The sequence below is a fragment of the Prunus persica genome, chromosome G2, assembly GCF_000346465.2.
Source record: "Prunus persica cultivar Lovell chromosome G2, Prunus_persica_NCBIv2, whole genome shotgun sequence".
Lineage (NCBI taxonomy): Eukaryota > Viridiplantae > Streptophyta > Magnoliopsida > Rosales > Rosaceae > Prunus > Prunus persica.
The window spans coordinates 18,528,868-18,552,284 of record NC_034010.1 but is presented as its reverse complement, the minus strand read 5'-3'; the positions used below and the strand labels follow the sequence as shown (position 1 = coordinate 18,552,284).

Sequence of the window (23,417 nt, the reverse complement as noted above, 5' to 3'; positions counted from 1 at the left end):
AACTACGATCACTCCCATCAAGGCCACCCAAAAGTTGGGATTATATTGGCCAGAAGCATACCCGATCTGGGCCAGTATCTTCTGCACCGCAGGTTGTAGCTCCAACCGAACCCCCTGCAGAAGAACGTCGGTGAAGAAGACGACTTCACTGTCCTTCAATCTGCTAAGTGATTCGGTAGGACCCGGGATCCTCATCCTTACTGAATCTGGGATAAGATACTCAGCACGAAGCTTGACTACTCCCATTCAGTAATCTTATTGCGCTCTAAGTAATCTATCCCAAAACGATTTTCTTTCAGCACGCCTATAGGCACCCTAGGGTTTCCTCGATGAACTATGGTCACCCTCGGCTGGGATATAGGTTCGGCAGCTAGCTCTCTATGGCCAGACGTGGAGGTTTCCGATTGATGGCTGTTGTGCTCCCCTGACACCCGAGTGTCCCTCATCTGGGACTCGCAGCACTGATCCACGCCTGCATGACTACCGTTACGATACACCATAGCCAACGGCACTGGCTGCCTTGTCATAGCCCTTTTTCCAATGTCGTGGGTAGAAACGGAGCTTGGGCATTCACCGAGTACTTCGACATCGGTATCTTCTCCGCCCTCGGCATCGAGGCTCACGAACTCGCTATTTGTATCAAACAGGTCGTCCGACGACTCCCCATCGAACGCATTAGGTTCACTCTTAAATAGTGACTCGTTATCGGACATCTACAAAACACATAAAAGGAAACTAAAGGCTATGCAAAAGACTAGCCTACCGATCTCTACATCACTACCTATGGCAACTAGACTACCGAACGGAACCCTACTTAAACGTCAATCTAGTTCATGCCAAGGAAGGACGTGCACAGGGTAAGAGTATCAAATAAGAGTGCCAAACGGTACCTTATCTCGAACTTTAAAGGAAGAATAACGAACTGGATCGCCGATCACCTTCGTCGGAAATCGCCTTAGCTGTCGATTGACTTCGTCGGAAATTGTCTTGACTACCGATCGTTTGCTCAGAAATCGCCTTGGTTGCCATTAGCTCTCGCCGAAAATCGTCTCAGCAAAGCTCTCGCTTCACTCACAAATGCAAAGTGAGTTTCTCTTCCGGAGTCACCCCTATTTATAGGGCGAGGGTTCACAATGGTACGCCTCGAAAAACCAAACGGCGCATTAATACGCCGCTCCGCATGAGTGGACACACCACGTGTCGTTCGCTTTGTGGATAATCTAACAGCATGCGGGGCGCAGAAGACGAAGCATCCTTCAATCCCATCACTCCTCGTTTTGAGCGACCTTCTGAATCCCCAAACGTCTGCTTCTAAATGAAGACGCACGGAGGGGCTAGGATTAAGCCCCTCCATCCGCTAAATTACCGAACGGTAGGACAACATTTTGCTTACAGAAGAGAATATCAAGTCCCCATCCGAGAACTCTCGAATGAGAACTTGGGGGACTCTTGTTTATACCAAAATGAACAGTCAATGAGGACCAAACACGTGGAAAAAATTGGCCCTTGGGAGGATCATTACTTCAACTAGTCCCTATGTTCACCCCTTTCAAATGCATATCCCATTTTTGCACAGCAGGGTTATGAAAATCCACAAGAAGCGACTGGCCGTATTGTATTTGCCAAATGCCATTTAGCTAATAAACCCTTCGGCACCCCTCCTACAGATTCATCGATTAGGGCAACCCTCTTTCTCCGGACACGTGACAGGTCCACAATCGGTGTCTACAATCCCACATTGAAAATCTACACAACTTGCACACCTCCCAAGGTTTATAAAAGAAGCACAATTCCCCAAAATGGAGGTAATCTGAACTTTCGGCATACTGTCTATTGATCTGTCAGTTTAAGCTTACTAAATCCGTACTTACTCAAGTATCGGAGAGCCTACGGCCGGTACCACACCGGTGTCCTAAGGTCATACCGAGCGTTCGTTATCTTACAGATCACACGCTCCACTAGGGATGGCAAAAATCCCTGCGGGGGCGGGTCCCCGTCGGGTCCCCGACCCTAATGGGGGGAGATTTTGGGGCCAAATGGGTATTGGGTACGGGGATCCCCAAACTTAAAAAATTCCCGACGGGTATGGGAAAGGGATTGTATTGGCATCCCCATTCCCAAATCCGACCCAAAAATATATATGTTTATATTTAAATAAATAAATATATAATTATAATATTTATGTTTAACCCTAAGTTAACCTCTCTCTTCTAGTTCTTCCTAATCTTTTCTAGAATTTCATATTGATGTGATTTTGAATAGTTGAGTTGAACTTTATAGTTAATTTGGATGTGTTGAATGATAATTTAATATGAAACTTAATGTTGAAAAATATGATAAATATTTTTTGTGCAAAAAAAATAGGGAATTTGGAGCGGTTATGGAGGATAGTCCCTTGACGGGAATGGGGACGGGGATTCCCCGAAACCTATTAAACAGGGATAGGTTCGGGGATGGGGGCGGGGATGTAGAGCGGAGACGGGCAATGTCCCCGATGGCTACACATTCACAGCCTTGGCAAAGTCCTGTGGTTTAGATGTGACCATCTGGGAAGGGCAAGAACTTCATTGTCATGTTATTAAAGTTGGGTTGTGCTTAGATTTGTATGAGTCGACTTCATTGGTTGATACGTATGCAAAGTTTGGGAGGATGAGTTTTGCAAGTAAGTTGTTCACTGAAATGACAGTGACAAGTCGAGTATCGTGGACAGCTCTTATTTGTGGGTATGCAAGGTTAGGAGATATGGGTAATGCAAGGAGGCTTTTTGATCAAATGCCTGAGAAGGACTTGGCTGCATTTAATGCTATGATTGATGGTTATGTCAAATTGGGAGATATGGGCCCTGCTCGAAGTTTATTTGATGAGATGACGGATAGGAATGTGGTATCTTGGACCAGTATGATGTATGGTTACTGCCATCATGGTGATGTACAATCTGCTAGATCACTTTTTGATGCCATGGCTGAGAAGAATCTAATTTCTTGGAATGTGATGATTGGGGGTTACAGTCAAAACAAACAGCCCCATGAAGCCTTGAAATTATTTCATGAACTGCAGTCAAATATGTCTCTTGAACTGGATGGCGTGACTGTTGTTAGCATTCTTCCAGCTATTGCAGATTTGGGCGCCTTGGATTTAGGTCTTTGGGTTCACAAGTTTGTAAGACGGAAGAAGCTTGATAGGGTAATCAACATCTGCACTGCGCTTGTTGATATGTACGCAAAACGTGGTGAAATTACAGAGGCCAAAAGACTTTTTGATGAGATGCCTGAAAAGGAAACAGCTTCTTGGAATGCCTTGATAAATGGGTTTGCAGTAAATGGCCATGGCAAGGAGGCACTGGAGGTATTTTTAGAGATGCAGTGCAAAAAGTTTATGCCGAACAATATAACCTTTATTGGTGTTTTGTCTGCTTGTAACCATTGTGGTCTGGTAGAGGAAGGGAAAAGATGGTTTAAAGGAATGGAGGGCTTTGGGCTTATCCGGCAAATTGAGCATTATGGTTGTATGGTTGATCTTTTGGGAAGGGCAGGATGCTTGGAGGAAGTTGAGAAATTGATTGAGAGCATGCCTTACGATGCTAATGGAATAATTTTGAGTTCTTTTCTTTTTGCATGTGGCCATTCTGAGGATGTCACAAGGGCCAACAAAGTTTTAAAGAAGGCAGTCAAAGTGGAGCCATGGAATGATGGAAATTATGTCATGCTCAGAAATTTGTATATCAAGAAGAGAAGGTGGAGTGATGCAGAGGAAATTAAGAGGTTGATGAGGAAGAATCGAGCAAATAAAGAGGTTGGTGGTAGTGTGATAGAGGTTGATGGTAGAATCAAGGAGTTTGTGTCTGGTGACAGGGTGCATGCGTATTCTGAAGCTATACATTTAACCTTGCGGCAGACGTGGAAGCACATGATGGGTGATTTTATAGAAAAGGGGTGAATTGCTTGAGTCTAGAGAAAAAAATATGCATAACCCATACCAACCCCTCCCCCTTCATCAGTCGTAGTTTATGTACAGGGTAACCTGAAAAATATGTAAGGGCCCTTTTGAGGAACTCTTCAAATGGCAGCCGGGCATGGGGTTTATTGAGAAAGGCATTTGGAACTTGGAAGCTTGAGATTGCTACCAATTATTTGGCAGAGAAAAGTTTTGAACAGTCCAAATACCAATTTTCTTTGAACTTGTGACAGAGAACATTCCCTTCGTATTGTACTCTCTCTACAGTGTAGATCTATTGGTGTATACGGGGAGGTTAACTATGTATCAATTTATACGGAAAAACATTGGAATATATAAGGGGAAGCAGAGACTCTTCCCATTAATCAGTTTCCGAAAGAGGTGTTGTTTACCAAAACAAATATACTGCTTCTATATTCTTTCGTAAGCTCGTTGGCCAAACCACCTTGCTCAAGGAAGCAGAAATGTAGGGCAACTACAGCTGCAAGATACCTTTACAAAATGAGAATACAACTGCAGACGCCTGCCCTAAGCCAACAGTTGGTCCCAAGTTGAGAAGCAGATACCTTGCTTTGACAGACTAAACAGGACATAAACTATACCCTCAAACCTCTCTCTCTCTCTCTCTCTCTCTCTCTCTCTCTCTCTCTCTCTCAAGAATGGGAATGGCTATGAGTTCCATGGGATTGGGAGGAGGTTGGTTCATTTTCTTTTCCATTTTATGTAGTTTGCAGTTGGAGTTTTAGTTTTCTGTTTGTCCTTTCATTATCACTCAACCTTTGCTTTTATTACATGAAGTGTGCAAACCCCCACAAACCCCATCTAAGTATCAAACTCACTCAAACTTACTCCAACTTTAAAACTAAATTAGAACCAGATCGATCCATAAAGGGAGAGTTTAATATGACAAACTGATTCCTCCAACCAAGAACTGAAACCTTTGAGAGAATTGCATGGATGAAAGAGGTATTATTCAATTAATCACAGAAACATGGAAAGGAAATAATAATGGAGAGGAAATGATAAAAGAGAATTGCACAATACCCTGTGCTTGCTATTTAAAATGAGTCAAGAGTATCGATATGACTGTGATCGAATGAAGTGCCAAGCTCTAGCAGAAACCATTTCCAATTGCAGGTAAAACCTCTTTGAAGGTGAATTAAACACAACCAAATTACACGTGATAGATATGTACATACATAAGCATATGCACCAAACCTGTAAAAATATAAAATAAAAATCTCCACAATCTCACAATCCAAATTCAGAGATTCCAAAACCAATAACTAAAACAATCTATATATATGTTCTTAAGACAATCTCCTTATACAGGCAAGATTACTCTATCATTTCTCTTCTTAAGATAATGTTTCTTTTCCATATGTTAGTCAAACCTGTATAAAACCAGTACCAGATATAGAAATGGTCAACAAACCTCTACACGTATATCATTTGCAATTTCACTACAGGACGACGGACCGCAAATTGAACATTAATTACGGTTGTATGGTAGATCTTTTGGGAAGGGCAGGAGATGCTTTTAGCAAGTCGAGAAATTGATTGACAACATGCCTTATTATGATGCTAATGGAATAATTTTGACCTCTTTTCCTTTTGCATGTTGCCAATCTGAGGATATCACAAGAGCCAACAAAGTTTTAAACAAGGCAGTCAAACTGGAGCCATGGAATTGAATGATGGAAACTATGTCATGCTGAGAAATTTGTATGCCAAGACGAGAAGGTGGAGTGATGCAGCGGAGGAAATTAATTAAGGAGGGTTGATGAGGAAGAATATCAAGTAAATAAAGAGATTGGTTGTAGAAATATTCTGAAGCTATGCATTAATTTAACCTTTGTTGACGTGAGTTAACCTAACAAATCAAGGAGATTTATCCCTAAGTTAATTAGGTGATTTATTTTCTTTTTTCAGTGTAGTTGAAAATCCTTGTATAATTGGGAGATATTATCCTAATTAATTCATGTATCTATTTCCTTGTAAAGCACACTTGTAAACTCCTATATATTCCTCCTTACGGAGAAGAACACAAAATTGTCAAATATTCAAATCAAATTCGTATTTTAGCATGATATTAGAGCGGCCGATCCTAGGTCGTCTCTAAGCTTTCACTTCAATCCTTATACCCTCACACTCAAACACAAACCCTAAACAAATTCCTCAAATCAAATTCCTAAATTCTCAAATCAAAACCCTTTACCAAATCCCTAACTCCAAACCCTTTCCCCCAATTCCCACACACAAACTCATATCAAATCTTACTTTTGCTGTGATGTCAGGCTCCACTGCAATTCTCTCTCACCTTGAAGATTCAAAGAAGCTTGCGGTCAATCATGTTGAACAGACTACATTGGCTCTTGCTTTTATAGCCACCACCAAAGGTTCTGCTTTCAATACCTTATCTCAAAAACACACATGGATTATTGATTCGAGTGCTACAGATCACATGACATTGGAGCCTCGCCAAATTATTACTCACAAATCATCCATGCAGTCGGTGGTGTCTAATTTCAATGGTATCCTCTCCCCTATGGTTGGGGATAACTCTATATCTCTCTCTAACTTCATACATCTGGATTATGTGTTGATTGTTCCATCCTTGGATCATAACTTGTTGTATGTTGAATAAATTACTACTACTTTGGAGTGTACTGTAATGTTTATGGGGAATCATTGTGTTTTTTAAGACATCCTCATTGGGAAGACAATTGGTTGTAGTACTAGCGTGGCAAACTCTATTACTTGGACTTGGCGCTAGATAGTGAGACCAAGGTTGGTAAAGCTTTCACAACAAGTGGAGATAGTTCCAAGAGGCAATGAGACAAAATTTAGTTATGGCATAAACGCTTTGGGCATGCCTCGTTCGGTTATTTGAATAAGTTGTTTCCATCATTATTTTCTTGTTTTGATGATTCCAGCTTCCAGTGTGATACATGTGAATTGGCTAACAGCCATCGTGTTTCGTTCCCATTAAGTATACATAAAAGTTTGGTTCCCTTCTCACTTATTCATTCTTATATTTGAGGTCTTGCTTAGCAGCTACTCAGGCTGGAGTTCGATAGTTTGTCACTTTCATTGATGATTGCACACGCATGACCTAGATTTCACTTCTCAAGACTAAAGGAGAAGTGAGTTTGAAGTTTCAACAATTCCACAAAATGGTGGAGACACAGTTTCATGCTAAAATTCAAGCTTTCCATTCTGACAATGGAGAGAAATTTCTCAACCATAATCTACATAAGTTTCTTTAAGATCATGGCATCATACATCAACGCTCGTGTCCATATACTCCCCAAAAAAATGGGGTGGATAAGTGCAATAACCGACATGTACTGGAAGTTGTTTGTGCCTTCGTCTTTGATGCCAACATGCTCGGTCATTTTGGGGAGAGGCAATCCTATTTGCAGCTTACCTTATCAATCGGATGCCCTCAAGTATCTTAAATTTCCAAACTTCTCTTCAAACACTTCACCACTATATCCGAATACCGAATACCCCAAACCTTGAACCACGAGTTTTCGGCTGTGTTATTTGTGCACTTACATGAACACCAATGAAGCAAATTCGATCCTCGAGCAGATAAATGTGTTTTCACTTGCTATGTCCCCCATAAGAAAGGATACCGATGTTACTACCCACCCAATCCTAAAGCATAGACATCCATAGATGTTGTGTTTCGGGAACATGACATGTATTTTTCCGAAGCACTGGAAGATAGTTTGGAAACACTCATTCTGGCTCAAAACGACCGGTCGTCTCCTTCACTCGACCAATCGGTTCTGGAGTTTCACGTCCAGGAGGAGTCTCAGCTCAATTCCTACCAGTCACCTTTCTCATGCTACCTGTCACCCCTTATTTTCATTGAAGTGTTGAGGCTCTAGATGAAACCAACGGGATCACCTATACCCAGCGACCAATCATCTACCTATTGCTAAAATCAGGGGAAGGAAGTTGACCTGTGTTTTGAGATTTTGCTCGCTCTGGACCCATACCCGTTTTCATCCATTATACTTGTCACAACCCTACTCCACTAGCAAGATATTGTTCACTTTGTGTCTCCCCCTCACGGTTTTGTTCTTGGGCTCAAGCTAATGCTATCTTACCCAAAAGGCCTCTTACTAGGAAGAGATGTGTCCGCACATATAAGGCACTTCACATTTCCGTCCCTGAGACGACCTTTCTTGCTTCCAAAGATCACGAGTCTCACAATACCATACCAATCACCTGCTGAGGACGTCGTTCATGTAACATATTCCCCTAAAACTAATAACACTAATGAAATATATCATGATGATTTAATTTCAGAAAGCATAAAGGATACAGATACCCCTATATACCAACTTCCAGAGAGGAAGAACCGTGGTAAACCTCGAGTACAGTATGAAGCATATCCTAAAGCCAAAGGAAAATACATCATCAATAATTATATATCTCTAAGAAGATTATCAGAGTCACTTGTACATTTTGTGAAGTAGCTGGCCGATATATATGTCACAAGTAGTGTAAATGAAGCAATAGAATACTTAAAGTGAAAAGAAGCCATGAATGAGGAAATGCGAGCTCTCCAGGAGAATACCATATGGGAGCTCATGTCTTTACCTCACAGAAAGAAGACGGCAGGATGCAGGTGGATCTATATTGTGAAACTCAAAGCAAATGGATCCATTGAAAGATATAAAGCCAAATAGGTGATGAAGGGGTATACACGAAAGTATGGGGTAGACTATTAGGAGACCAATGCCTCAATAGCCAAGATCAACAACATTAGAGTCCTACTATCTCCAACAGCAAATCAAGATTGGCCACTACATCAGTTCGATGTTAAAAATGTCTTCTTACATGGAGACTTGGAAGAAAAGGTGTACATGGATTTACCTCCAAAATTTAATCTAGCTCATGCCAAGAAAGATCAAGTTTGCAAGCTCAAAAAGTCATTATATGGGTTAAAACAGTCTCCTAGGGGGTGGTTTGGAAGATTTACTAGTTCCATGAAGAATTTTGGGTACACTCAAAGTAATTCAGACCACACCTTGTTCTTAAAGCATAATGGAGGAAAAAATCACTCCATTAATTATCTACATGTGGATGACATGATCGTAACTGGAAATGACCGAGGAGAGAAACATAAGCTACAAAAATATTTGTGTCAAGAATTTAAGATGAAAGATCTAGGTCCTCTGAAATACTTCCTCGGAATTGAAGTAGCTGTTAGAAATGTGCCATAAGAGCCAATACATTTGATGTAATCTCCTCAGAATACATTTCATATATGATAATAAAGGGCAAACTTATTTTGTTATCACTTACATTAGTTAAAGAAACAAGTCCGAGGAATACTAAATAGGAGATAAAGAAATCTAAAGAAGATTAGATTCAAGAGACCTTTGATCTCTAACTATAGTATCCCAAAATGTTTCTAATCATAGGGTTATCAAATGGGCATTGATAAACCGTCAAGATTAGCACATATTATGTATGCTCAATAAGGAGGATGGTTAGTATCAAACCATTTGTGTAGTTGACACTAATATAAGTATGTGGCTATGCATTAGTGAATGAGTACACTGAATGCGATCAATCGGAGTTCTCGTATGGAGTTTTATCTATATGTTAAACGAGAACTCATAGTTGTAATAATGCAAATTAGTCCTTAGACTTGAGGCATCATGGTTGCCTTGTGATGTGTTATTGATCTTTGATAGCTCGCAAAGGCAAGTGGTAAAAGATTTACCTTATGTGTTATTGGGATCTCTTAGTTCATCATAGGGGCATGAAAAATGTACAATAAGGAATCTCTACCTTTGATAAAGAGGGAGAATGTTTCGAGATATGATTCGGTAAATCTTTGGCCAAAGTATTTTGAGCTTGATTTAGAATGTTGTTCTTAATCATATTCTTTCGAATCACATAAGGTTATAAATTATATTAAGGGTTTGATATAATCAACCCATACCCTAATAATATGATTTGAAACATTTTATAAGAAAAGGACCATATTACATTGCAATTCCAACTTAATAGGTTCTCCATCTATTCTGGTTAGCTTGGGTAGCCTTGATATATTTCTAGATGTCACTCTTGGCTCGTGGAAGTCCTAGAATTGATTGTGACCGATCCATATAAAAGAAGAATTAAAAATGAGTTTTAATTCCAGCTGATTAGAAAGAGTTCTAATATTTTCCCACTCCCTTTCTAATTAGAACCTAATGGATTGCACACCTTAAATGATTAACTTTGAGTAATACAAATGAGAATGAGAGAATCAAGTTGATTGATTTGATGTGGATGATTTACTATGTGTAAAAATGTATTTGGGCCTCAGTATGAGTCTGCTGACTAATAAGAATGCTAGGATGTAAGCTTGCCGACACACTTATTAAGATGAATCACGAGTTGTGTGAAGACATGGACCACTTGCCAACCAATAAAGAACAATACCAGCGCTTTGTTGGAAGGTTGATATATTTAGCGCACACAATACGAGATATTGCATATGATGTGAGTGTGGTTAGTCAGTTTATGCATTTACCCACTAGTTCTCATAAGAATGCAGTTGATCGGATTTTAAGGTACTTAAAGTCAGCCCCTAGGAAAGGATTAATATTCTCAAAGTATGGAAAACTCGAAGTTATTGGATATAGAGATGCAGATTTGGCTAGATCCATTACAGATAGACACTCTACATCGGGTTACTTTACATTCGTTTGAGGTAACCTTGTTACTTGGCGGAGTAAAAAAACAAAATGTGGTTGCTCGGTCTAGTGCATAAGCAGAGTATCAAGGTATGGCCCAAGGAATTTGTGAATTATTGTGGATCAAATGCCTCTTGATAGAATTACGTTTTAAACTAGCAAAGTTCATGCAATTACATTGTGACAACAAGTCAGCGATTGATATAGCTCACAATCCAATTCAATATGATTGAACAAAACATGTTGAGGTGGACAGACATTTCATCAAAGAAAAGTTTGAGAACAAAATCATCTACCTACCCTTTGTACAATCAAAAGATCAGTTAGTTGATGTCTTGACAAAGGCTATCTCCAGACGAGTGTGTCATAACTCAATTATCAAGTTGGGCATTGGTGATGTGTATGTTGTAAGACATCGTTTTGTCTTGACTCACTAAGTGTGGTTTTATGATCGTACTAAAGTTCTAGAGTTTGACATTGATTAGGAGTTTTATATTCAATCTAATCTGCTACTCTGATAAGGATAAGTGTTTAAAGTAAACAACTAGAGTTAGAAGATATCCTATCTCATTGTGGATTGGGAGACCTAAACCTAATGCAATTAGGAGAGCTAGAGAGTTTCTTGATGGGTAAGACTTTCTAGCCAATGCATATAAATAGAGGCCCCTGTTTATTCGATCAATCCATCACAAAGAGCATTCATACCCCACCTAGAATAAGAGTGAAGAAAGCATCGAATTGAGTGGAAGGCTTCTGTTCTGATTCAAACGAGATCTCAGCTTTATCATCCTCATCTGTTCCTATGACCAATCCAGGTATGCCAGTGTTTTTGTTCTTTATGTATGCAATATTTAAGTTAACATATGCACTAACTTACGGAGGAGTGTTGACGTGAGTTTACTTAACAAATCAAGGAGATTTATTTCCTTTCTTCAGTAAAGTTGACTATCCTTGTATAATTGGGATATTCTCATAATCACGTGATTAGTGGCAGCCCTTACCTTTTTTTTTTTCACCCCTATGGGCAAGGGCAATTACTTTTCACATTAATTTATTTTCTGTTTTTTTTTTTTACTTAAACCATTAATTTTGATAAGATTTTGGATTGCCACATGTCACTATTTATTATAAAATTCTCATCTCAAATTTCAGATAAATATTCAGATAAGATTTTCGGATTAAATTTTAGGATAAATTTTCGGTTGCCACATGTCCATATTTATTATAAAATTCACATCTCAAATTTCATATAAAATTTTCGGATAAGATTTCCGGTTGCCACATGTCCATATTTATTATAAAATTCACATCTCACTCATCATACAATTGAAATACCTACTCACTCATTATACAATTGAAATACTCCTGGTCCTCATAGTCCGACACAATTGAGTACAAGGAACATTCAATCATTGGCAGAGGCAATTCCACCGGATCACGACGTAGGGGAGTATTTTCCTTTGGAGGATGTAATAGTGCCATTATTTCCGACGCGGAACTCACCACTAGAATCGACTGTGGACATTGTTCACTTGAGGAGCCATGTGTAATGGTTTTCCTCTTTTTTGTTTTGCCTTGAATTATTTATTTAAAAAATTGAAATTGGAAATGCAAGAAATATTTTCAAAAAAAATTTACATTAAATTGAATGAAACGGAAATTTTTTTTTTTACCTCGTCTCCAAGATTTGACCGCTTTGAACGTTTGTCCACGACCCTCCGGCTTCAATGCAAAAGGCCATTTGTATTTTTACACAAATGGAATTTTGTAGTAGAAAATTTGGTGTGGAAAGTGAAAAATATTGGAAGAAGATGAATTTGTATGAAGATTTAGTGTGGGAAGTGAATAATATTTGTAGGTATTTATAGAAAAAAAATTCCATAATTTTTTTATATTTTTTACAAAAAAATTTGATTTTTTTTTTCAAATTTTTTTAAAGCCAAAAAATGGACAGCCGTTGGATTTGATCAGATTTTTGGATTGGAGGCTCCAGGAGAAGCCACATGGCTTGTAGCTGTTGGTTTCTAGCAGCTGTGGGTCAGCGTTGACGTCCGCATCCCGAAGGCAAGAGAACGGGCCAGATCTGCCAGTGGGCTTGCCTGGGCTCGTGGGACCGACCCCGTGCCCGAGCTGGACTTGGCACGCTGGAGTTGCATTTTGGCCCTTGGGCCCCCTCCTGCCCGAATAAACCCTATGCAATGGAGTTGCTCTTATGGAGAAGAACACAAAATTATCAAATATTCAAACTATATTCATATTTTAGCAACCTTGAGGCAGAGTTGGAAGCATACGATGGATTTTATAGAAATTGGGAAAAACGTGTAAGGGCCCTTTTGAGGCACCTTTCAAATGGCAGAGAAAAGTTTTGAACTTGCCAAATACCAATTTTCCGTGAACTTGTGAGTCATGACTGAGAACATTCCTTTCTTACTGTACGTTCTCTACAATGTAGATCCATCGATGTATACGGGGAGGTTAATAATTTATCAATTTATACGGAAAAACATTGGAATATATAGGGGGAAGTAGAGACTCTTCCCATTAATCAGTTTCCAGAAGATCGTTGTTTTCCGGAACAAAATGCTTGTATATAGTATATTCTTTCGTAAGCTCATTGGCCAGACCACCTTGCTTGTTAAGCAAGAAAGAAGAAAAATATAGGGCAACAACAGCTGCAAGATGCCTTTGCAAAATGAGAATACCGCTGCAGATGCCTACCCCAAGCCAACAGTTAGTCCCAAGCTAAGAACCAGATACCTTGCTTGGACTGACTAAACAGGACATTTACTGTACCCTCAAACCTCTCTGCCACTCTCTCTCCCTCAAGACATATATATATACATACACATTCATAGTTATTGGACCTGCTATGACAAGGTTTCTAAAGAATGGGAATGGCTATGAGTTTCATGGGATTGGGAGGAGGTTGGTTCATTTTCTTTACCATTTTATATGGTTTGCCATTTGGAGTTTTAGTTGTTTTTGTCCTCTCAGTATCTCACAAACTTTGCTTTTATCTCTCATATTTTTCTTTGCAGTTGTTTTTCTATATGACACTTATAATGATTTGGAGCTGGTTATTTGCATTACAGGGATGCCATCCGCCCAGATGTTAAATTTTGTAATGGGAACGGTGTACAAGCAGTTCATAGAGAAAGATATCAGCAACTTCGAGGACTTCCACATCGCCATTCTTGATATTTTCAAGTAAGCGTGCATAAATATAACCACAAGAAAAATGTTTATTACAATATGTATGACGTTAAAAATAATCATGCAAAATGCAAACATGGGTTAGACTAGTTGACTAGGGCAGTGAGCCGCAACATAACTCTTTCCTTTTTATTTTTAATCGGCCTAAAGAGTATTGTTGTAAACAAACAAAGAACTAGTCTCTAAAGCATGTTCTTTCATAAATATTCTCACCAAATTTCAGCAGATTTCCTAAATTTTGGACAAAGACTATAAACTATAAGCATGTTTTTTATTAATTTTTTTAAATTTATTAAAAGCTTCTAATCCTTGCCCCTTAACACAATCTTATCCAGCACTTTTAACGCAGCTTTGCCTGGTAAACACTACGATGCGCCACCACACGAAGAAATAGAGGTCAGTTAAAATTACCCATGCATCTTCGCTTCACTTGCCAAGCTCTCTCTAACACATTAACAATTAGCAGGCTGTATTCAAACAATGGCAAAAAACACCAGAGGCAGACAGGAAGAACCTCCTCATCGAATTTCTGAAGAAAAATGTGAAGCTTAGCAAGGTTGATGGCACTACCATGATAGCAGGAATACTAACACCACCAGTAGCCATGGCTACTAAAAGAGCAGGGGAGAACGTTCCCCAGCTGAAAATGATCAAGGCCATTCCCGATGTTGTTTTTGTACCATCAGCAACCGTGCTGGTGCTCATTTCTGTTAAGATCTCCAGAAGGGTTTTCATGGGGAAAATAGCATCTTGATCATAACCTATATTTTAACATAAGGGCATGTACAATACAATTGCTACAATAATACAATGTATGTTGCTGAAATATTTCTCATCAGAATAAACAGAAATGGCTTCGTACAAACCAGAGCGTGAGACTTTGATGCAGGGCAGCGGCTATAAGCTGCTGTCCAGCGACCCAAACATACCCAAAATACAGAGGATAGAAGGATAAAGCAGTAGAATCGAAGTTGGAACGAAGATAACTGAGTTCTAGGGCAAAATCCCAATAGAAACTCTATAGACTCTGTCTGAAATTATATTCATCAACAAAAACTAAATACAAGAGTCTCTTAATAGTCTATTTCTACTAGAATATAGAAAACCTAATTGACATAGGAAATTAAACACCTAAACAGGAATTTAAACCAAATCCTAGTAAGAATAGGAAAACAAGTAATAAAATAACCTATTAATTTATTACTACTAAAACTTGGCCTTATTGGCTGATGCCCACTTAGATTAGGGAAGTCTAATAGATGCTCTTGCATCAACTCCATCGCGTTGGGAAGAATTCTTACTGGAATTCCAATCGTTTGGTGAAAACCGCCTAGACATAACCTCTTCTTAGATAAGTTGTCCATAGAACTTTGGCCTTGATATTGAACCTTCCCACTCCAAAGAAATAGATATTTAGAATATTTGATCCTTCTGGAACAGTACCAGATATCTTCTGCAGCCAAGCTCTCAGCCAAAAACTCTTCACGCCAAAACCAGTAGTCTAATAAGGTCAATGATGGTCTTGGTAGTTTGCAAATTAAAATAATCAACCCCAAGAAAATCAGCGTACTCGTAAGTATCACCTTCGAAGGAATTCATCTCATCTCCAACAATTCCCTCAAGAATTTCTTGAATCACCTTTCCTTCAAACGTGGGTTGATTGTGTTGCTTCAAAAGTTCAAACCCAACTTCTTCGTGATTCACTGCCTTCAAGATTCCACTAGATTCAGCTTGTTTACTCTCACCAAATACCTTGTCAAAAGCTTTCTCAATTCCCAAACAAACTTCACAATCTTCTTCCAAACAATAGTCAAACACGGGAGGCTTTTCTAAATTTAGGAGATTGTCATCTTCCAATTTATTCGAAGCTCCCTCAACATCCTTCTTAGCAACAAGTGGATACACAGACGCTACCTCCTTGCTCTCAATGTCAAACTTATGAGGTCTCAAATGACCATTAACCCTTCATCTTTAGGAACATGGCAGAATCCTTCAAGTGGCTGCAAAGTCCACTTTCTCCCATCCTTATAGAATGAATAGGTGTTAGCTTTAGTAGAACGCATCATGTCTTTGTCAAACAACCATGGTCTTCCCAATAAGATATGACATGCGTCTGTGAGAACAACATCACACCAAGCTTCATCCTCAATGGTATTACCAATAGTGAATTTAACCAAACACCTTGAAGTGATTGGTACGTCGCTTCCCTTTCGAAACCATGCAACTTTGTAGGGATTAGCATGCTTCTCAATTGGTAACTTCAATTTTTCTACCGCCTCTTTTGAGATAATGTTTTCACTACTTCCTCCATCAAGAATCACGTTGCACATCTTTCCCCCACAAAGGACTCATGTTCGGAATATATTATGTCGACGCCAATCTTCTTCCTTAATTTTGGGAGTTGTCATCACTTGCCTTACCAACAAACATTCTCCTTCAACTAGTGGGAGATCAATAACTTCCTCTTCATTGCTATAAACATCATACACGGGCTCTGGAAAGTTGATCTTATCACCTACCAAATTTATTCTTCTTTGTGGACAAGCGTAAGATTTATGCCCCGCCTCTCTGCAATTGAAATATCGAGCTTGTGAAGTACTTCCAGCCTTGGAATCCTTGACAATAGCACTGTTTGGAGAATGAAATTGTGTTATTTTCTTCCACTTTTCATTCTTATCAACACCCAAGTTCCTACCACCTATTCGGGTACTTGGATTGGCTTCTTCATCACTTTGGAAGCCATGAACAACAACAGTATCTCTTTACCAACCCGTATCTGGGCTGCTAGAAACTGCTCTCTTTCCACCAAGACGCAATAGTCTTCGTTCTGCCATTAAAGCATATTATCGAGCATCTTCAAGGTTGAACAAACAGACCACCCCCATCTCATCTCGAATTGTCTTATTCAAACCAGAAAGATAACAGGATGTCATATGTTCATTAGTCTTATTCAAACCAACTTGAATTGAAAGATTATTAAACTCTAACGTATATTCTTCAATAGACATGTCTCATCGCTTTAAATTATGAAACCACTTATGTAACTCCTTGGTATAATCAGCAGGTAAAAACTGCTTTCGTAACATGTCATCCGTCCCTTGCCGAGCACACTGCTCTTCAACTTTCTTCCACCATAGACCCGCAATACTCTTCAATTTAAGCTTTACAAACACCTTTCGATCTTCTGCCATATGCTTCCATTCAAAATAATTATCTAGACTTGTCTCTCAATCCAAATAATCTTCGCCATGCATCTTTCCATAGAAATCAACACCTTCAATTTTAATTCCTCCACCATTCAAATCCAACAATCCTAATAATCTTCGCCATGCATCTTTCCATAGAAATCAACACCTTCAATTTTAATTCGAACCAACCGCTCTTCCAATCCACCTCGATGACCATCACCATGGTTTACAGCTTCATGATTGTCGACGTCCGTCTCGTCTTCATATTCATCCTCACCACCACCTTCTAATATGTGTAAGGATTCACAGTTGCGTTTCAAAATCTCCATATAGGCATCCACGCATTCTTGTCATCGGAGGGCTTGCACCGCTCACGACAAGTCTTCCATCATACACCGCATCTCAATCATCTCTGTGTGTTGGGCTTGGTTCCCTCGTCCACAACCCCTAGCACATCCATCCATGTTGTGGAACAAGGATTAACCTAGGCTCTAATACCAATTTGATGTAGGATAGCAACTATAAGCTGCTGTCCAGCGACCCAAACATACCCAAAATAGAGGATAGAAGGATAAAGCAGTAGAATCGAAGTTGGAATGAAGAGAACGGAATTCTAGGGCAAAATCCGAATAGAAACTCTATAGACTAAGTCTGAAATTATATTGATCAACAAAAACTAAATACAAGTCTCTTAATAGCCTATTTCTACTAGAATATAGGAAACCTAATTGACATAGGAAATAAAAAACGTAAACAGGAAATTAAACCAAATCCTAGTAAGAATAGGAAAACAAGTAAAAAAATAACCTATTAACTTCATATTACTAAAACTTATGGCTGATACCCACTTAGATTAGGAAAGTCTAATAGATGCTCCTGCATCAGACTTCTATATTCATAGAATTTGCCCCATTCACTCAACACTGAAATTGCTCTTTACATACTTGGAAATGTAAGCAATTAATTCGATGCTAATATAGCACCCCGTAATTCAGGAGAAATGCCCAAAATCAATTGATCAAAAGCATCAAACAAATATTAATGTTTCCACCGGAGTAGCGTGTGTGTGTGCCTAAATGAGCAGCATGTACAGTTGAAATCATATTTGCATGTGTGAGAGCATGTACAGCATAATAAGCAGCATATACAAGATATCATAACAAAAGTAATATTATGTCACTTCTAATCCAGCTAGCTTTACGATTTCCGGCTCAACTTATATGCATACGAGCCAGGTTTTCTCCTCCCTCGATTTCTTGTGTTCCAACGGAAATTAGTCCTGGTGGTGGAATCTGATTCATGAGTTGCATTAGGTACACTGGAACTTGTCGGCAATGCAGTTTCCGAAACCGGAACAGGTAAGTTTGTGGGCAACTCAGTTTCTGATACCGGAACAGGAAAATTGGTTTCCTGCTCTTCAAGTGATATGTGAGGCTTCTGGATGAGCTGATCTTTAACTTCAAAATTATATGGCTCATCCTTGACAGCAGCATTAGGTATAAGGCACCCATCCTCAACCTGAATATATGAAGGAAAAATCAGTCTGACATGTCGCGTGCCACAATGCCACATAAGTCCATCTTCATGATTGATCCAGTATGATGATTTACAAGACTCAGTTTTAACTATTATTACATGACCATGTAACAGCTAGCAATTGGTACTACCCTATGAAATTGGACGGCCAAACTAGGGATAACAGCAATTTTTTGCTAGTTATAACATTAAATTGGAACACGGCCAGGACCCAAACCCAGCCAGCCTGGGAAAAGTTAGCATGAAGAAGCCGGCAGAGTTGTCCCCTTGGGGACAATAACTGGATACTAGGTCAATTTGTTCACCTTGTAAACATCGACTAACAGGCAGTTCAATGGTCACCGAGATTTTCACCAAACTGGGGTTTAAAGCAAGATTACTAAAGCATGTCCATTCTTAAGACAATTCTTTTCCATGGGTTAGTCAAGCCAGCATAAAACCACTACCAGATATATAATGGTCGAAAACAACGCTTATCATTTGCAATTTCAATATAGAAGCAATAGAAACAAGAATGCCAAAAAAAATATATATATATATATATATTATATATATAAGTGTTGACTGCAAGATTGAAACCCAAATCAATAAACATGCTCATACTAATGAATATACTACCAACAAGTGTAAACCAACAAATGAAAAGTGTTGAAATCAGTTCAAAAAAGAAAAACTTACATTTTCAAGTACATTGCCAAGCCAAGGCTGATCTGTATTTCCAATCATACCAGGAAGAGGGGTCAGCTCTTCATGACTTGAAACTGCACTCTGAGGTAAAAATAGATTTCCAATGTTAAACTTGACATGCTGAGATGCAGTGGATAAAGTTTCCACTAGTAATGTATTTCCATTTTCAGGAGGAGAAGCAGGATTTTGAGCAGAGCCATTCGATGTATCACATGGTACTAGGAAATGGTTAGCAGAAAAGTTCCCAGGATTTTCCTGCACGACCTTGTCAATTCGAGTCTTCAACTGCCATACTTGTGAATGTACCACTTCAATCTTCCAAAGAATATCTTCCAAGGAACTATTACCATCTCTGAACTCGAGAGATGACCATATATCATTTGTCTCAAACTCATTATGGCCATAACTAGTTTTACCTCCTGCTATATTGATGAAAGATTTAAAAGAGAATAAAAATAATGAACAAATTTTATTAAAACAAAAACAGAAATTGGCCGCTTTAAAGTGGTACATGATCTAATAATAGATTTAAGCATTCAACGATAATATATAGAAAATTAAATAGCATGAAACCAAAAGACAATTCAAAGTCTCAACATTTTCATGGAACAAATCAAATGCTATTAAGTAACAGAAAAATCACCAAACTCAATATCTACAAAGGAGAAAAAAAAAAAATTAATATGCAATTAAGATCTACACTTTCAAAATTGCAATTGGGGATGTGTTTGTTCCACTATGTAAAACAAAATTGACTTCATTATGGGAACTAAATAAATGGATACACAAACAGACACTTTTTTTTTTTTTTGAAACGAAACGAAATTTATTAAGCAAAAGAACACGGAGGTGGATAATGCATCCACGACCGGAAGAACCAAAACAAACAGAAACAAACCAAACAGCACCAAAACCTCCCAAACTAACCAGGGAGAAACAACACTGAAAAGCAGCAAACCGCACACAACCCCCACCCCCCCACACACACCCACCCCCACCCTCATTTAACCGCAGCTCCCATATCCCTCATAAGTGTGGAATAAGAGTAGTCTTTAAAATCTTTTGTAACAGAAGCCCAAAAAGCTGCCCAGTACTTAACTCTATCCCAAAGTTCACTCACTCTCACTCACTTATAGTCTTCGAAGATTCTCCTATTACGCTCCATCCAAATGTTCCAGAAAACAGAGTGGACCAAACAGCCCCAATATACACAAACAGACACATGCACATACATTTATTTGTCAAACACATTCTGCATATGAAAAATATATGGATGGAGACCCATATGAAGTCAAATCGGTATTCCATACTTACCGAGATCACCCCAGTCTTCCTGCATGCAAACACCATTAGCAGCAGTCTTCTTACTTTCTGGAACTAAGAAAGAACAAAAAACAAAAGTCAGACGTGTAGTTGCAAATCAGACTTGTAGTTGGCAACAATGAATCAAGAAAATTTTGGGAAATTAATACCATAGGAGAACAGATTATGGTGTGACATATATGATGCTATGTCAGTAGTATCTTCAACTCTCTTTCTTTTCTTCCTTTTCATCAACTTTGGTGTTGGCATTGCATCAAAACCTTCTGATGTGAAGCCCTCAAATGCAGACAGCTTTTCTTTGTCATACTTTGCAAGTTCGGAATCATACTTTTGGGTCTGGGACAGAAGTTCCTTAATCTGCAGTTCCAGCCATTTAAGCCGCCACATTTCAGGACGTATAAAATTCCTCCACTCGGGGGTCAACTTTTTCTTCCTAGAAAATCAGATGAACACATAAACCATGTGAATGTGATGTACAAATACAAAATCTGACAGAGTATATAATCATGATAACAATATGGTGGGCACAATCATAAAAAAGAATGAAGAAAGTAAATCCTTTGCATCAAAATAATTTTGCAACTATGCCCTTTTTTTATATTAAAACTGATGTTCAATAAAGTGGTAACAAAGTTCAACATGTGTAGCTGACCATGACTGAAACATGTGAGAGGAGAAGCACCGTATGAAAAGAAAAGAGATGCACACACATCTACAATGTGGATCCTTGCCCTCATCCTAAAGGGGGAAATGAAACCCATTACCCATCCTTACCTACCCTACCAGACATGTAAAGTTTTGATATCTTTTTAAAATTAACACATAGAGAAATTTCATATAGTTTCTTTTAAATGCAATTTGAAGACACTAGAGGTTCAAATGACCAAGCATATAACATAACTAAAACAGGAAAATTACAACAAAAACAAATATCAAGCACTCACTACTAATCAACTATGAAACAAAATTATTAGTAACACTAGAAATACAAGTCAAACTTAAAGATAACAGTTGTTTAAGAGTAGTGAAACATCCAGAAACACAGCCTCCATAGTTAACTATTTTAAAGTACAACTAATGTAATTTACCATCCAATTCTACCACCACCATCCTTGATTCTCGAAGAATATCCCAACAGACTTTCCCACCAAGAAAAAGTTGAGAAGAGGAAGAAAAGTAAAGAAATAAAAGGAGGGCATAAGTTAAGCAAAAAAAAGGTTTTGTAAATATCAAAAGATATGCATACAACCCAGCGCCAAAAGGGAGGGATCGAACCAATGCCCGTCCAGTAAGCAGAAATTAATGCTCACCTTGTTCATTCCCATCCCTCTTTTTCCTGGTAATGCAGCTTGGAACCCAACCAATCAGGCATAAATTTCGATCCTAAGATTTATTTAAGCAGAAATTCAGACTTAAGAAATTTTCCACAGAATGACACCAGCCACAATCCCTCTCAAGGCCTCAAGCTATGGAAATTCAAACATCATAAATTCTGAAAGGATAAGTTTTTTTTTTTTTTTTTTTGGGTACTACAAAAAGGGAAACCCCATTTGACAAACTTAATCAGAAAAAACTTCTATTGAACTTCACTACATATTTCAAAGTGTATGATCAATATTTTGACAGCTGAGCACTAAACAGCAAACAAGAGATTACCTTTACAATTGTATTCTAGGCTTGCAAATCATTCAAAGCTACCCTATAGACAACATTTAAGTAAGACATAGAAGAAATCATTTAAACCACAATGTACCTTGTTTGAAATGCACCAAAATACCCATCATATACTGAAGCGTGCTCATTTTCACCTAACTGTGAATCAGCTTCGTCACCATCCAACGTTGAACCATCCTCTGTCCCAGAAATTGTATCACCAAAAGAACTCGAATTCTCTGTCAAATCCCCACATTCACCTTCAAGAATCTGAACATCATCAGGACTTGTACCACCAGTTCTGTTTAGCTCCGCATTCTCCCTTTTATTTGAGACAGTAGTTTGTCCAACCAATGTTTCTTCCATTTCCAAGATATTATCTTTGTAGTTACTTACACAAGGCATAAACTTATCATCTACGACTACGTCATGATGGGTAGTTCCATCCTTAGCAACTGAAACTTCCATAGCAGCTCCCGACTTTGGTTTCACCTCCAATTCAGGGCCCATCCTGCAAATTCATGTAAACGCAATTCTTTCCTTCTGGCAATCAGAAAATAATTCAAAACCATTTATGTCAATGTCAATTCAATCTATAACAACAACTGCAGCCATAAGAATTCCCACATCAAATTAATTAAAGAAAACTTCATGCAACTGCACCTACCCCATTTCTTTATTTAGTAGTTGTATCCAATCAAACAAAAAAAATAAAAATTAAACCTCAAGACTTCTGGTTTGTAACCTACAAAACTAATCCTTCAAATACATTAAACAAAACCAACAGTTTTAGGAACCAAGGAAAATTAAAGATGATCTCCAAAATGTAGAACATCAAAATTCAACACCGGTATAAAAAATAATATAAATATTATATCATGCTTCAATTGAAAGTAGAAAACCCAAAATTAACCACTAAACAGAACCCCTCCCCACCCCCAACAACAACCACCCCCCCCCCCCCAACGCTCGGTAGTCTCTTTCTTGTTTTCTCGCTGATCGAGAATAAGGGGAATGTATCACCGATGTGCCCCCTACAGTTGGTTCTCAGTCTCGTTTCACCATTCTGCAGCAAGGGCAAAATGATACCCTGAGATTAGTTGGCGACTTGCCTCAAGATCTTAGCACCTGCTACATTCTTAATAAATTTTGC

The 23,417-nt window shown here is 38.6% G+C and overlaps 3 protein-coding genes across 5 annotated transcripts in view; 2 read left to right on the top strand and 1 right to left on the bottom strand.

The window, feature by feature from the left end:
- Positions 1,965 to 4,322, top strand: LOC18771048 (pentatricopeptide repeat-containing protein At2g44880). Its single transcript, XM_007203858.2, has 2 exons — positions 1,965 to 2,047; positions 2,472 to 4,322. The coding sequence occupies exons 1-2, from the start codon at positions 1,965 to 1,967 to the stop codon at positions 3,934 to 3,936; spliced, it is 1,548 nt and encodes a 515-aa protein (XP_007203920.2). The 3' UTR covers positions 3,937 to 4,322.
- LOC18770319 lies at positions 13,513 to 14,742 on the top strand. The gene is made up of 4 exons (XM_007203960.2): positions 13,513 to 13,589; positions 13,757 to 13,871; positions 14,213 to 14,273; positions 14,344 to 14,742. The coding sequence occupies exons 1-4, from the start codon at positions 13,553 to 13,555 to the stop codon at positions 14,629 to 14,631; spliced, it is 501 nt and encodes a 166-aa protein (XP_007204022.1). The 5' UTR covers positions 13,513 to 13,552; the 3' UTR covers positions 14,632 to 14,742.
- LOC18769424 overlaps positions 18,038 to 23,417 on the bottom strand; it is a 6,121-nt gene continuing 741 nt past the window's right edge. Inside the window, exons 2-6 of one of the 3 annotated variants that reach the window (XM_020557867.1) lie at positions 22,365 to 22,775; positions 20,761 to 21,044; positions 20,603 to 20,665; positions 19,280 to 19,710; positions 18,038 to 18,583 (exon numbers count right to left, since the gene is read on the bottom strand). In XM_020557867.1, the coding sequence (XP_020413456.1) occupies positions 18,263 to 18,583; positions 19,280 to 19,710; positions 20,603 to 20,665; positions 20,761 to 21,044; positions 22,365 to 22,774 (1,509 nt within the window). In that variant the 5' untranslated portion in view covers position 22,775 and the 3' untranslated portion in view covers positions 18,038 to 18,262. Of the gene's footprint in view, positions 18,584 to 19,279; positions 19,711 to 20,602; positions 20,666 to 20,760; positions 21,045 to 22,364; positions 22,808 to 23,417 lie in introns of all 3 variants that reach the window. The other 2 variants (XM_020557866.1, XM_007201891.2) reach the window with 2 other exon arrangements.